Genomic DNA, 16,781 nt, shown 5'->3' with positions numbered 1-16,781 from the left:
TTTAACAAATTATACTTTATTTACAGTATATTTTGAACAATAAATTCTATGAAAATATTTTTAACAATAAGTAGAGAAAATCTTTCAAAAAATTTGATACAGTATCTTATACTGAGCTTTCATCAACTTTAAAAGCACCAGGCACCGTTAATATTTCAGCGCTTTTATCAGTGACGAGAATTGTGTGTTCGAATTGGGCACTTCTGCTGTTATCTTCAGTAGTTGCTGTCCAGCCGTCTTCTAATATAACTATGTCAGGCTCACCATCACAAATTACAGGCTCTACAAAACAAGTCATTTGTAGATAATTATATTTAATGTATTTACTTTGATTTTACAGTCAATGTTTTTATGTACAACTTATTCCATTCTAACTAACGATACATAAAGTCCCATTTTCATTTCCATAAATGCAATGTTAATTTAGCGGAATATATTTCCATAAAACTACCAGGAAAAAATAAGTGTCAAACATTCAAAACATTGACAATGTGTTATTTGATTTAGCAAACTTTTCAAAAAATTATTATTAACCACAATTTTTAAATTTTGGCAATGTGAAACATTTTAAACTACCTTATATTAAAATTAATAACATTCCTGCATAGAATAATTTAGCATGGAGAAATAAAAAGGCCTGAAGAATGGAAAAATTACAAATATAATAGTGAGACATTCCACTTTAAACTGTAAGTAATAGGAAAAAAATATTTTCGTTTTACCAGAAAGGTTTCATATTTAACTGTAATAAATCTAATTATGACAAAGTAAAATTTTCCATGCACGCTGCATTACTGATGATATTAATCATAACAAAGTTAGCTATAGCTGAATATTTTTATTACTTCATTGAGGCATAAGTCAGATAAACATATGAATAGAAAATTGAAATGAATCTTTACCAAACCAATTAATTTTAAACACAGCATCCACTGGATTAAAATATTATTTAAAACTTAAATTTGACTTAAAAAAAAGATTTTTTTGTCGTTAGTATCAAATAATGGTTCAAAATAACTTAATTTTGCTAAGTTATTTTAAACCACTTAATTTGGTATGATAATGTGATGTTTGTATTAGCTCACCAACAGAATTCAAAATTGCTTACCAAGTGTCATAATGAAAGTATTTTTAGTATTATGAAATGAAAGATTTTACTTTATTCTTTTAGATAATACACTACAATGTAATAATCACTAATTAGTTTCAAAATACGAAAAGTGGTAGACTAAAAGAAAAGGCTTTCTTTTAGCTAAGTATCCCAAGATCTTGTATGTAATACTAGCTATTGCTCATGGCTTTGTGCACAGAAGTACTTAGATTTCAATTTTAACGATCACCAGAAGATGTTTGTGATATTGTTAAAATTCTGCATGGATTGAATTTCAGTAATAATTTAAAATCTGTACCGCAGCTATTAAATCACACAGTAATATAAGTGGAAGTTCGGAACATTTCAGCGCAGTAGGTGGTAGAGCCAGTGGCAGAAAGTTTTGTAGCTGTCTGCGACAAGGTCTAAAAATTTCATAATTTGTCTGCAAAATTTGCATGTAGTTTTAGTGTATGTAAAAAAGAAAGACATAGAAGAATTTTTTTTTAATGTTACGCATTACTTCAGTTCTTGTTGGATTTCTGAAGTGTGATGGATAAGCAGAGCCATACATCGATATTGATGCTGCTTTTAAAAACCTACGAGTACCTTTAAAACCAGAAGGGGGCCTATTTAATTGACTGAAAACCCTTTTATTGTTAGTGCCTAATTCTTCATTTATTCCATCTCTTGACCTTAGTCTGTGTTTTCCAATAACATTGATCACAGATCCTCAAGTTTCAAACGCAGCCTCAGAGACTGGCGTAGAAGTAACAAAAAGAAGAAACTTCAAAAATATAGTTTTTTGTCCAGTTCATGGAATGCAATTTTAAATAGGTGTATCAGATCTGGTGCATCACCCTCCATAACAATTTCGCTCATTTTATTGTACATCCATTTACTAAATATCAGATATTCGAAACACAGTCTTTCTGAACTCTACAGAAGAATCCACAAAAGAAAACTAATTCAAAAAAATGTAGATGAACCATTCGATTCAGTAGTACAAAAATACACATTGAATTGTTCTACTAAAGATTTCACAAAACTTGATAAGTACAAGAATTTGCCTCTTAGTTCATCACATTCACTAGTTTGTGTTGAGATCTAAGAATCTTCGAGCTATTTGACTCGTTTATTGCGAGCGTACGGAAAAAGAATGCAAGTGCAGAGGAAGCAGGAATGGAGGAGGGAAAATACCGGGTGCACATGTAAAAGCTACGTGAAAAGGCTCATACAGTTGGATCTGTCCATGCCCTTTCACAACGCAAGGGAAGACGTCACTAACTGGAGGCAATGGTATTTGCGAGCAGTGCAATATCTGTTCTTGACACATCTCTGTGCGGACTCTGCTGTGGTGCGTTCGGTGACGTCCTCGCAAAGATTTAGGGGAACAGGCTACGGGAGAAATGTGTCTGAAGGTTGCAGACAATTTTAAAAATAGTTTTATTAGTGCAGACAAAAACCGTCCTCGACAATGTTGCGGTGTTTCTGCTACTGGAGTGAAATATATATCTCCACATTCCTTCTGATGCTTCAGTACATGCAATACTACTTCTCGAGCCACAACTGAAGTATCATATAATATATATGCTATAGCTCGAAAAGGTAAAAACAGTATATCATGCATTGTTTATGTTTAAAATTTTAACAGCCATTTCAGAATTTTTCGAATTACTTCATAACTAAGTTTTCATTTCTATAAAAATACAAAATATTCTAAAAAAGTACCTAATGTATATCAAACTATTCAACACAAGCTAGCATTTAAAACTACCTAACAAAATGAATCTAAATAAATATTTAACATAACTAATTATTTAACAGCACTTAAATTATTGCTTAAAACATAACAAAATTAGTGTTGTTTTTTTTCTCCAAACAATCTATAACCGTTATTTAACCCCTTTAGGGGTGGAATATTGAAAAATCCATCGTTAGTGGATGCCTGCAGAATAAAAGAAATTCGACCAATTTTTTTTTTCAAGCCTCAGTAGTTCAGGCTTTGTTTATAAGATCAGTTGGTCAGTTATTAAGGACGTGACTTTATATATGAATACAGAGCTTAAAAAACTTCCCAATAAAATTGCATATGAAATTATTAACTAATATTAGAATTCCAGTTTTTAGAAGGAACTAGGTTTCAAAAGCATAAAAAAGATTGTTTTAAATTTTCTTCTTCTCAAAAGCAGTTTTAGACATCCATTATTTTTTGAGAAATAAGACTTTAGAAATATAATATTATCCCTATCATTATCGAGAAAGATTATTCTAGATTACAATATGAAAAAAATAAATATAAACAAAAAACTATTCATTCATAAATTACCTATGGTAAAAATCATTCCTTTCATCATATGCCCCTTTTCATCATTGTCTAAAAAAACAATAAGTAAATTTTACTATTAAAAATATAACAAAAGTTTCTAATATTTAGAAATGATTGGCAGAAGTTGTGAAAGTGTATGAGAAAAGCAGTTGTGAAGTTTGAAAGATCAAAACATTATTTTAACATAATATTCAAAGAACAATAAGAAATGCTTTAGAATAATTTATTTATTAATTAAGGATTTATTCCAGAAATATTTAGCTAAAAATTATCACCAAGAAAGGATAAAATACAATAAGCAATTAAATATTTTTAACTATTACTGTTAAAACAATTAATTAATCTTAATAAATATGAATGCTATTTATACATATTGAAGCTGTTACAGAATAATAACTTCTTTGATCTTTGCAGAAGCAAAGTGGGTCATTAAGTACCCAGATTCAATTTTTCATCAAAAATGTTTCAAAAGTTGTCCTTCCTAATATGTGTCAGAAACAGTTTTACTTATCGTTATGAGAAATATCATTACTGCTGAAAAAATATTTATAAGTGGATTTTTTTTTAACATGAGGTTTATAAAAAACCAATTTGAATTTATGATAACTGCCTATTTTACTTTATTTACTATGCATAATGATATTTCTCTGAAGAATAAAAAATGAGGTTTACTAACACATATTAAGAAGGTCAACACAAAATTTTTTTTCCAGCTAATATCAATGGAAAGTAGAAGTTTACATAATATTACATACATGTTACATATTATTTTTACAAAGTTAAGTCTATTTTAGCAATATGCAGACAGCATATTTGCTGAGCTAACTTTCATTAGCATAGTCATGACTCTGACTTCACTCCCATTCAAGTTAATGATTTCTAGTCTGAAGGTCAATGGGTGAGTGCATCTATTTTAGTAATATGCAGACAGCATATTTGCTGAGCTAACTTTCATTAGCATAGTCATGACTCTGACTTCACTCCCATTCAAGTTAATGATTTCTAGTCTGAAGGTTGATGGGTGAGAGCATCATAATGATGCTGATGCATTATTTCAGATTGTACTGTGGGCCGAAAGAAAGAAAGAAAAGAAAATGGACGGAGAAATCGAATTTTAAATATACGACTTCTTTAAAATCTCAAGAACTAATCAACAGATTTCACTCCAACTTTGTATTTTGCCATGAAAATTTACATACTTTAAAATGATGTAAAAAATTGTATAACTTACAATTAAAATTTTTTTTTTTTTATTATTATTAAATTAAATGATAAAAAATAATAACCAAAATTTATTTTTTTGCATGGAATTACGTATGGATAAATAAATGTTTTATAAAACTGTGTGCAAAAATTTTTCCATTCCCCCAGAAAATTCTCAAAATATGGCGCAAAAAGTTAAATTAACATAAAGGGGTCCAAACTTTGGAGCAAACTATCGGGACCATATCTCTCATATTGCAGCTATCCCTTATACTTTGGGGGTCAGAAATCCGAAGCAATTGAAAAAAAAAAAAGATGTTTATTCAGAGAAAGTAGGTTTTTGCGTCTAATTTCGTAACTTAAAATATCGTCTACATGAATTAATTAGCATATTTAAAGTCAGACCCTTGAATCAATACGAAAGAGTTCTAGAAGGTAAAGATCCCATTAAAAGTTATTCCGGACGGTCCTTTTTTTTGGCGCACTGTACAACAATCTACAAATTAAACATAAAATGGATTTACAGATTTATAATTTTTTTTTAATTATCTATGCCTGTACAAGAGGTCTCAATGGTATAAATGTTTTGTGATTCATCATTATGTATTATTATTTTTTTTATAAATTAAGTGTATCTGAGGTTTATTTCATGGCTATTGCTGATTGTGTGGCTAATCTCTGTGCGTATGGAAATTTGCACATTTTTTCTTTTTTTGTGTGCAGGGATAGGTCTGCTATTGTTTTTAAGGTTTTACTGTATGATCAGGGAAGAAGGTTAACAAGATGATACTGGTGGGAGGAAGGTTGGTGCCAGGACTTTGTTATGCAAGTGAACGAGTCTTGGCCTGAAGTTCAGAAAAGAAGGAAATGTTTTTAGAAAGAGATGGATAATTTTTGCTTGAGACTGGATAAAGATGGGATGGACGAAGAGGGTAGTGAAGTGAAAAATAGTTGAAAGTCAGTTCCCAGTAATAAATGTTGAAGTTTGACATTTAATTTGTTTAGTTATGTATATATATACAAGTATATAGTTTTGTGTATTAGCAAAAGTAAAATTAAAATCAGAGAAATCTTTGGATAGTCTATAAAATCAAACCACATTATTTTAATATTTGAATTTAATCAAATTATAAAAATAAGAAATGATATTCTTTTCTTTTGCAATCAATCTCAGCAGCTTTTGTCCTTCTGTAAGTGCCAAATATATCATGCTTTATAAACATCTTCAAACGTAGACTTTTTCATCCTTGTAATTTTATATTGCCTTCGTCTTAGCCCCAAACAAAGTTTAAAATAGAATCATTACTTTTTTATTATTATTTGATACAGTTACTGGGGCAAAACCATATTCAAGTACTATGTTGTTTTCATTTTTATCTTTCAACATTATCAATTCCATAATATGATTCTTTTGGATTTGTCAAATAGGTTTAAACTTCTGCTCTTAAAAATAATTGGATGATGGGTTAATCTGCATTCAGATTAACAGCTCTTAATTGTACTATTTTTTAAATACTATTTTGATTTACTCTATTTCACTATCAAAGTAGTGTTTATGAGTATTGCTTAAGTTATACTCATAAACACCACTATTAAATTAAAAGGCTTATTGTTGATACTGCACAAGAAATATATTGTGAAAATGTCAAAACAAGTCAATTTTTTTTACAAAATTTTTTTGTAAACTAATGAATATAAGTATAACATAAATGATGAAATTTAAGCTTAAGCATAAAATTTAGATGTAAAAATAATAAAAGCAAAAGAGTTAAATAAAGTATTTTCTCTTTACCATAATGTAGTATACTAGGAGGGCAGTGAAATTTAGAACCAATGCCATGGCCACAAAATGCAGGTATAACAGAACATCCACGGTCTCTGGCAAGTTTACTAAAAAAATTAAGATAAACCAGATTAACCAACATAAATAAATATAAAACTATTTAAAATTAATATTTGCACTTTAGCAATTCTGAAAGTTGTATATAAAAGTAGATGCAATTTGAGTAGTGCAAAAAGGAATATCTTTGGATATTTAAGAAAAAGAGAGTAGATAATTAGTTTTTTACTTTCTATTTTGCAATTGATTGTTATAAAATTAATGGTCACTTATAGTTAACAGATATAACCTCTTATTATTACAGTTTTAAAAAATACAATATTAAAAAATACAGCATTAAAAAATACAGTATTAAAAAAATACAGTATTAAAAAAATACAGTATTAAAAAAATACAGTATTGAAAAAATACAGAACAATATTATATTTGGAAAATTTAAAAAATTGGCTATTCCAATATTATTGATCCAATGTTTTTCGATTTTTTTTAATTATTGTAATTGCAGAGGGGATAGTCATAGGATAAAAATAACACAACTCAAGAGAACAAGGATATAAAAATTAAAAACAGTAATTTCCTTATTAGACACCTTGTTTCCTAGCAGTACCTAGGATACTTAGTTTTGGCCAGGAATAGTTGCTCCAACGAGAGTACTGCAAAGGAGGACATGGCAGCCATCCATTACAAATTAGCCTTGACATATAAAGCAATATGGATCAGAAGCTAGCTTGAATTTGTGTAAGTAAGCGGCAAGACAATTATGTTCTACAAAGAGCTGGAACTACAGCCAGTTGGGAATGCTATCTGGCTCGAGATCCTTCCACTTTTTGTTACAATTTCTTACCATTAGTTGCTTGTTGAATTTAGTGAAGACTTTTCTTTTGAAAACTCATTTAAAAGTTAAAAAAGGGGGCAGGTCATTATTGACGTGTTGTATAGAGGTGCCCTCATTGGCCAAATCATTCTCCATTTCCGCAGTGGGAAATGATTCATTGCAGAGTGACAGATTTTCCTAGTCGTTGTAATTTAATAATTGAGATTTGACATTTTAATGTATCATCAGAAGAAAGACTGTCCTAAGATTTTATTCAGTAAAAAGTTGATAACGAGTCGGAAATATTGAAAACATTTGTCGCAAATTCGTCAAGAAAGCATACCAGTTGCTCCACAATGACACAGATCACAGTAATTTCACCGTCGTGGGCTGTTCGTTCAGTGCCCACAGGAATATAAAAGGTGAGGAGATTTCAAAACATCCCAGCTGGGAAATAGGATCCATTGGTAAAATTTCTCAACCAATGAGGTTCAGGGTAAAGGGTGTCCAATGTTTCCATAGAAAACAAGTGTGGGAGTTTCCATAGAAACAGCAGTGGGAGTATCCTTTTCTCTTGTCCAAGAATACAGATTTATATTTAGTTTGTAGGGGATTTGTAAGTTTTATTTGATTTTAAAGTGGGAAAGTTCCAATGTTTAGAATTAGTAAAGGACATTCTTTTTAGAATTAAAATAAAAAAAAAAACTGCTGCCATTGTGAATGTTTCACAAGAATATATTTTTGTCTATTTATTAAGTTACGTAACTATCCAATGTAAATAAACTTTTAATTTTTTTAAAACTAGTTTTGAATTTCTCATGAATATAAAATAATAAATTTTATTTGTTTAGCTAAGACTTGTATTTTTGTTAACAAATGTTATCAACATTAAACATTGATAAATAAAGCACTTTTAAGCAATTTATAATACACAAAAATTAAAAAGTCATGTTTCAGTAAGATAGAAACGAAATAGAAATTTCTGTGAAATGTTTTAGTGCTAAATGTGAGTTTTTGCAATCAACCTATATTTAGATTACTTTTTCAAAAAATGACTATTTTAATATTTTCAAAAAAAAAAAAAAAAAAATAGTTAACAGATTAATCATTGCTATTTTAATTACATCAAAACTACTAATTTTCTGTAAACACTTAATTTTTTGTTTTTTACTTTAATATTATTTTACAAATCTCAGTTCAATTCCAATTTTCAAAATTATTCTTACTGTCTATGTTCCATATTTTAGTTTGACTTTTTACTTTAAGTATAACAGAATAAAATGTTGCTTCATTTCTTGTACAAAGAAAAAAAATTCTAAAAATTATTTTACACTTTTTTAAAAAAAAAAAATTAGAAACCAAAATAAAGTGTTCAATTTGTGAAAAAAAGACAATTATTTAAAAATTAAATGGCACAAAAATGTTAGGTGTTAGAATTTTAGGTTAAAATAAACTTTTTCAGAATTAAAACCATGCTCTTGATTACAAATTTGATTTACCTTTTGATCACAAATTAACTTTTTTTTCAAGCAGTAGTCAATTACTGTATTATAAAGAAATTAGTAGATTTTTTTACTACTAAAGTTGCAATAACAATAAGAAGAAAAATTTTACACCACTGATATCAATTAAATAAAACAAATAACTATGACAATAATTATTTAATAATGATCAACCGACTAATTATTTTGACAAAATGGATGACTGGGATTACAATAATTTATTAACTTAAGATTAAATTCTTGTTTGTACAGAACAGAAATTACACAACAATTAATTTAAAAACAAATTTCTGATGACTATTTTGCCATCACCAATCATACTGAAAAATCAATCAATAATTTAGAAATAAATTACAATCATCCTAATTATTTCAACTATAATACAGAATAAGACAATTATTCAATAATGAATTTCAATTACCTGATTGTTCTACCAATCATACTGAATAACTGACCAGGACGACATATTTGAATAGCTTCGTCTAAGCATAACTTTGATGTTTCCACCAATTTTTTTCCGATTTCATCAACATTTCCAACACAATATGCTGCAGCACAGTCACCATGAAATCCATTATAAAACACCTATTCCCCAAATAGGCCTCATTAGATACATACTCACTAAAGTAAACTATAAAATTTATTTACAAATATAGGATGCAATGGCTATATTAGGTTTTAACACATGTGAATCTTAAAAATTTACATAAACCAATTTATTGCTTTAACATTTTAATTTTAATGATATCCATAGTTTGTGATAACTAATTAAAATAGCTGTTCAACATAAAAACAAAGATACATACTCAAAGTAAACTATAAAATTTAGTTACAAATATAGAATGAAATGTCTATATCAGGTTTTTAACATATGTGATTCATAAAAAGTTACATAAACCAAATTTAATGCTTTAGCAGAAAGAACGTTTTAATTTTAATGATATCCATAGTTTGTAATAACTAATTAAAATAGCTGTCCAAGATAAAAACAAATTAAATCCAAAGTTTCAGTCTCATTCTATAGAAATATAATATTTATATTAACACAATTCGGTCTGCAAATAATAAAACTAGCAACTTAAAAATTTCACAAGTTTTTTCCTTCATTATTTTTTGAAAATTTCTCCCAAAATAAAAATAATTTTTTGCATTTTAGGATTACCATTTTAAGGAAAATTTACAACTCAAGTGCGAAGTGTATGGTACTATGTTAAAGAGTGACACAAGTAGAAATGATTTATATCATGAAAATAAAAATGGTTTCACGATGCAAATTCGTGAAATAAATTTTTTAAGTATCCATTCAATTATACCAATTTTGGGCTTTAATCACCAATACTATTTTAAGGTAAACTTACGACTCAGTTGCAAAGTGCATGGCAAAATTTTAAAGAGTGACACGAGTAGAAAATATTTAGACCATAAAAACTTTAGTCTGATGGTGCAAATTCGTGAAATGAATTTTTTAAATGCTCATTTTATCATAGCAATTTTGTGTCTTTATTCACCAAAATAATAACACTTTTTGACAGCCATTTTACGAAAAGGTTACAAGTCAGATGTAAAATGATGACGTCGTTTTAAAAAGAGACACTAGCGATACATATTTATGAAATGAATTTTTTAAGTGTCTATTCTAAGGTGATAGTTAGTGATTTCAATAATATTTTCATTTGGTTTCAATTAAGCAAAAAATAAATAAAGAGACAATTATTTAACATACAAAATAAATAATTATTTACCAAATAAAATAATTAGATTACAAAAGTAATAACTAAAAACTGTAATGTCACTGATGACTTATTTTACATGTACTGTAACCATTTAATTTAAACCAATTGATTGCATCAGTGAAGAACATCAACAATAAAATACAAAAAAAAAAAAAAATGACTATAAAAGATTTTAATATACTCTAAACTTGGAAGAAACATATTAGCTAAGTTGGAGGAAACCTAGTCAGATTTAATAAAGTTCAATAATTCTTGAAGAGCAGATTTAGAAAAAGAAATAATAGGTTTATAAACAATAGAAAAAAAAAAGACCACAATGAAATTTGACAATTTAAACTTATAACAACTAAAAGTTTACTAAGTGTAAAGAAAAATTTCATACTAAATTCAGTTCTACATCAAAATTTTAATATCATTATCAGTTGAGAATAATAACAAGTGGTGCTTATCTGCAGGGAAAAAATAAACTTCTAATTATAATAATTATTGATCCTTTTTATATTTAGTTAATTGCATAAATTGGAACCTAATCTATATTATATAAAACGCTAATACGTATGTATCAATAAAACCGATGATATTTCTTTACTCGCGTTGGCAACAGTTTTCATTTTTAATTGATAGGCTTCGGCGCGCAAGAGCACATAGTGAGCATCATATGTCTAATCAGGGGAATTCTCAAAAAAATTCTCACAAAATTATCTTCATCGAAGCCGATGCTTTACATCTGGCTTTCAGTACTATTTCATATTGTTTTACAACACATGGTTTTAGCCCTCTGGTGGGAAAAACTTTAAAACAAAACTTACAACAGTTACTTTTCTCAACAACTGAAATTTAGAATAGTGTGATTAAGAAAAATATGTGAACTGTTTGCAATTTCAAATTAATATTGAAATGCACAGGTTTAGAATTTTCTACATTGAAAAGTTTTCGGAACTTCAGTGTTCAAAAAAGTATACAAAAGCTAGACGTTAAGAACGTATCCAAAGAGCGAGCAAAGCGAGCATCGGATCTGCGAAGGGGGGTTGGCGAGTGCCAGCGAGCAGGGGGCGAAGCCTCCTAGTATACTAATAATATAGGTACTCTGGTAAGTGTCTTACAGCTCCCTAAACGTGTAAGTACCCAATGAAATTATATTCCTTTTCTAACATTAATATAAAATTAAAAATGATTAGTGAAAATAATTTCAGCTATGAAAAAGAGTATATTAAAAGTTTAGTAAATACAGATATATAGAACAAAAAGATCAATATTATTGATATTTTGCAGTTTAAATAAATAATGAATCAACATTTTGCTTTAAATCAAATGAGACAATAATAAAACGAGAACAAGTATTCCTCTTTTTCAATAAAAATCATGAACTTTACCTACACTGACATCCACACTGATAATGTCTCCATCCTTCAATCTTCTACTATCAGGTATGCCATGACAGGCAATATTATTGACAGATGTGCAAATTGACTTAGGAAACCCTCTGTAGTTTAAAGGTGATGGATATGCCCCATAATTAATGCAAGTCGAATGTGCAATTGAATCTAACTCATCAGTTGTTACACCAACCTTTTTAGAAATAAGATTTATTAAAATTACACAAAATTGCAACATTTTTCAAATTGCAATGACTAAAAAATATCTGAGTATTTCAAATTAAAAGATAGTACTGGTATACAAAGTTTAGCACAAATTTTAAATAGATATTTCCATAAAACAACAGACAAGCTATTTTATTTCCAGTTCCTTAACTAACAGTTAATAAAACATAGATGGGTTTCATGACAAACTCCACGATTAGATGCTCTGAAAAGAGGTATATAATCATATAGGGGGGAAAATGAATATTTTCTTTTTAAAAACAGTCCTAAATCAGTATTATGTAATGCATATGGAAATTATTCTTAGTTAAAAAATTTATTGTTTCTATTAACAAAATATTCTTAATTTCGTTTTAGATGTAAAGAATATTTACATTTAAAGGTACTAACTAAAACTTTATAATTAAAGTTATTTGTAAATCACGCTTCCTTCTTCCTAAAATATTTTTCTTGATTTAAATACATATTTCATATAAAAATTAATTTCAAAATAATAATAGTGATAGGTTAAAACGTTTAGTATTCTTAGCCAGTAACTGGTTCTCCCTTTAGTTTAGATGCCTGAGGTAGTAGCCCCATTTGCCTCTCTCTGAACGCCACTGTTAACTAGACATGAAGCAAGTATAAAAAATAAAAGATACAAATGATGAATTAATATCAAATGATCTAATTTAATAAGGAGTATGAAAATACAGGACCAAACATATTTAGTATTATTTTTAAATAATATTTTATATGAATTTTACACAAGGTTCAGGTAACCTTCAGCCCTTATAAACAGAAGCTCTGAAATCTAATATTTTTGGAAGGGGGTTTGCCAAATGAAATTTCAAATTTAACTGAATCATTAATAAGCAGGTAATTTTTAAGTTCTAATCAATGAGCTGTGATTATTTAATGAGTAAGGCATCCTTTTCCAAAACAAGTTATAAGTAAGGCATCCTTTTCCAAAACAAGTTATAAGTAAGGCATCCTTTAGGATGCATAATTTTCAATGCCAGCAGATTTATGCTGGCAAAATTATAACTAAACTTTATATCGAAAATACAGTATTTGTTTTCTATATTAATACCTTAAGGAGCAAGTATTCGGAGCAATTATGTCATTGGTCCTTGATACAGGTATTTGGACTTAATTAAAAACATTGTCCTAATTAAAGATCAAATATAGTCCTCTTGTTTTCAAATCCTTGATTTTAATTCATATTTTAAATATGGACCTGCTTTTGGCAAAAAGGAATCCAAAAATTCGGAAATCAAAGGACCCAGAGCATTTAAAGTACAGCAAAATCACTGAAAATTCACTTTCAAAATGAACTGTCTTTTAGGTTGGGTAGGTTTAAGCTATCTATACACAAAAAAGAACTACACATAAAATATAAAAATAGTAATAACATATTTAAACCTCTATATATCTTGCTACTTCATCCAAAACAATTTTGGCAAGAGAACATGATTTGCGCATACATTCAACACTTTTGAAGTCCATTATCTTAATGTCTTCTTCAGATTCATGTTCAACACCAGAGTCTGCATAACTGGGCTTTTTTATGTAGTCGGGCACATTTCTTTTCGGTCCAACTTCGCAAGGGCTTACGATGTCATAAGTTTTATTTCTAGTTCCGAACCAGGAGTTTTTGGCTTTTCGGGAATATTGCTTTTTATCTAACTTATTCAGTTGTCTCTGAGTTTTGAGTAAATAATTTGAACTTGAACTATAATTTGTAACACATTTGAAATAAAATGGCGACTTCAAAGAAATAAACAAATTTATCTGTTTTGGTGAATGAGAAGCATATTTTGCAAAAAATGACATGTTTTAACCCTTACATTACCTGAAAAAAAAGTAATAATTTATTAATAGTTCATATTGTTATAAATTAATTCCAGTTTTTATCAAGTCATACAATAACATTCGATACAAATTGGTAATGTTATTTCTTTATAAAATATAATATTTATAATTTACAGATTACAGAGATACATTTTGAAATTTTAAGTAAGCAGTTATCGTTATTAAAGATAACTGCTTACTTAAGATACCTGCTTACTTAAGACAGTTAATATCTTTATATAAAGATTATATAAAGATATTAAAAATAGACTATTTATAATAAGCATTTTACTTTCAAAATTAATTTCTATCTAATTTTAAAATTAAGGTTAATTGTTTTTTCTTATAATAGCAAAAAATTAAAAGTACAATCAAACAAAATGTATAAAATATTCTAAGTTATACATTTATTTATTTTTTGCTTTGATGTTTAATTTCTTTTATAACAACACTACTTTAGAAACAACATAAACATATAAATAGAACCATAAGTTTAAATTAATTATTAAAAGATGAAATTAGTTAATTTAAGAGAAGTTAAACCATAACAAAAAGAACAATTAATCTAAGTTTCAATAAAAATTTTTTTTATAAGATAATTATTTATATGGGGCTTTGCTGAAATTATATCATGCAACAAAATAATTTTTTAAAAATAATGATGTGCATGAATGATGCAGATTATTATCCTAAAAACACTTAAATCGATCACCTCGAAGTAAAAACTTTAATTCATGTAACGAAGTTCATAAAGTTAAAATATTAAAAAAAAATTCATCATATGAATAGATATTATTATTTAAACTTTTCATTTCATAACTTCAAATGATCTTAAACCAAAGGACCCCCGATGCTACACCAGAATCAATGTAATAAATAGAGCAATAAAATAATAGAGAACAATAAAACAAACAATTAATCTATAAAGTTTGAAAACATCAGCACTACATAGTTATGCAGAATGAATTTTTCCTCAATAAATTTTTCGTGAAAATTTTATTCGACGACACTTTTATCTTTCTTTGAAAGACGCGAGTAATTTGAAATAAATGAAAATATCATATGTTGATTCTGATTCAGAGCAAAAACTTCAAAAAGTTTTAGATAAACTAAAAAAAAATCGGAATGCTTCAAATATAAAACTTTTAGAAGTCAGAAATTGATAAACAGAATTGATTGACAAAATAATTTTCGCATTCAAATCATAAATTAGAATTATTAACCATATTCCAAATTATGATTTTATCTTGATTGTTATTTAGTTATTTTAAGATTAGTTTAATTTAAAGTTTTTGGCTGCTTATTTCTGCTTATTCTGAGGTTCATAAGGCGGGTAGCCAAAAATATTGTGTAGATGGCACTAGTAGATAATAGATCTTTGCGACGAACTAGAGATAGGTACCTTATTTACGTCACACAAGAGCTGCACAATGGGCTATTGGCGACGGTCTGGGAGACATCCTTCATGATGATCCAAAGACTTGGCATCTCACTTTTAATCCTCTGTAGAGGGGGTGGCTCCACAGAGGATTCTGGAACGGTCTGGGAAACATTCTTGAGGATGATCCGAAGACATGACATAGTAATTTTGATCCTCCCCCTGCTTTGGTATCTCGACAACCAACACGCGAAGTCGAGCACTTTATGGTAGAACTGTTTAACGAGGACTGACACCGCGCTCCCTTGGTTGGTCCCTACGCTGGCTGATCAAAGTGGTCCTTACCGACAGAATACAGTGATGCTTTACTTCGATGTTAGGAATGCCAACTGCTCCACTTTTCTGCAAAATTTTATTAAATTGGTAGCGAATTAAATATTAAAACTTGAATAAGGTTAATTACACTTACTTTTTGAAATAGTAACAACGAGATAACTCCACCAAAGGTGCATTTCATATAATACTTCAAAATGTTGATACATAGTAGTGAAAAATATATTTAAACTGAAAAATATGAACTGAAAATAACTTAAAATTCTCTACCGTTTGTTTTATTTTTAGGGAATAATTTTTTTACGAAGCGGAGCAAATTGGCAACTGAAAGATTGATATCTGGAACTGTAATTATTTTGTAACTAATATTAAAGGAAGTGGTAGCTTAGATAATAATGAATTAATACGCACATAAATATAGATCAGCCAACTTTCTATGATTTTTGGAAAAATTTCTCCTAGTGGTTGCTAAGTTTGTTCTTCAATGAATTATTCTTTCTTTTAAAAATTTAGTTTAAAACTATTTTTTTCGTCCCTACTTGCAAAGGATTCGAAATCTTACATAAGAAGCCACTTTGTACCAACTCTCTTGAGTTCAAACCTTTATATTCTTGGCAAGCTTCTTGTCTATCACTCAATAAAATATTTTTCAAGAAAGTGTAGTAGTTGACAGCTCAGCTTTAATATACTATCATTCCCTCAAACCTTCACTTTCGATATCATCACAAAGAAAAAAAATAAGGCTTTTGATGACATTTATTGCAGGTAGATGGTTTTATTTCCAGATTTCGACTGAGTTGTTGTTGCCTATGTATCCTTACAGGACAGATGGTATTTTTATGAAAAAGGTAGTAGTGGCATGATTTCTTTATTCGCACCGCTCCAATCATTTGTAGGCACCTTAAAATATTAATTATAATAACTTTTATGCATGTAAAGAATTTTGCGTGCATTTTTCTTTCTTAATTTAAAGTGGAAGCTAATATTTACTTAATTTAAATGTAAACATATAATTTCTTTTATAATGGTAAAATTTTTCACGTGACTCCAGTACTGAAATTCAGGCGCTCAATGAGTGAAATACAATCGGATTTATTTTATTATTTTTTAAAGTTACGTAATTTG

General features: G+C 28.4%; 1 protein-coding gene across 4 annotated transcripts; it reads right to left on the bottom strand.

The window, feature by feature from the left end:
* LOC107444868 (methionine aminopeptidase 1D, mitochondrial) lies at window positions 1-15,278 on the bottom strand. Of its 4 annotated transcripts, none has more exons than XM_087159104.1 (7): window positions 15,169-15,278; window positions 13,517-13,946; window positions 11,889-12,080; window positions 9,200-9,363; window positions 6,415-6,512; window positions 3,420-3,467; window positions 1-282 (listed from the first exon to the last, which is right to left on the bottom strand). In XM_087159104.1, exons 2-7 carry the CDS (start codon window positions 13,925-13,927, stop codon window positions 107-109), a joined length of 1,089 nt encoding a protein of 362 aa, XP_087015230.1. In that variant the 5' UTR covers window positions 13,928-13,946; window positions 15,169-15,278; the 3' UTR covers window positions 1-106. The 4 variants fall into 4 exon arrangements, with proteins under 4 accessions (XP_087015230.1, XP_087015231.1, XP_087015233.1 ...); XM_087159105.1 differs by having other exon boundaries at window positions 14,894-15,230; XM_087159107.1 differs by having other exon boundaries at window positions 13,517-14,137; window positions 14,238-15,225.
* Between the last annotated feature and the right edge of the window lie 1,503 nt (window positions 15,279-16,781).

The sequence above is a fragment of the Parasteatoda tepidariorum genome, chromosome 3 (assembly GCF_982258835.1).
Source record: "Parasteatoda tepidariorum strain Cologne lab strain chromosome 3, Ptep-v5.0, whole genome shotgun sequence".
Classification (NCBI taxonomy): domain Eukaryota; kingdom Metazoa; phylum Arthropoda; class Arachnida; order Araneae; family Theridiidae; genus Parasteatoda; species Parasteatoda tepidariorum.
The sequence above is the reverse complement of the archived record's forward strand: the minus strand, read 5'-3'. Positions and strand labels throughout refer to the sequence as shown.

Bases quoted from the DNA above. Each gene is read 5' to 3' on its own strand.
- LOC107444868 (XM_087159104.1), bottom strand. From the start codon at position 13,927: ATGTCATTTTTTGCAAAATATGCTTCTCATTCACCAAAACAGATAAAT. The intron at 9,364-11,888 runs GTAGGTAAAGTT...TTTGGGGAATAG, and splicing joins TTATCAGTGTGGATGTCAGT to GTGTTTTATAATGGATTTCA. The intron at 283-3,419 runs GTAATTTATGAA...CTTGTTTTGTAG, and splicing joins AGGAATGATTTTTACCATAG to AGCCTGTAATTTGTGATGGT.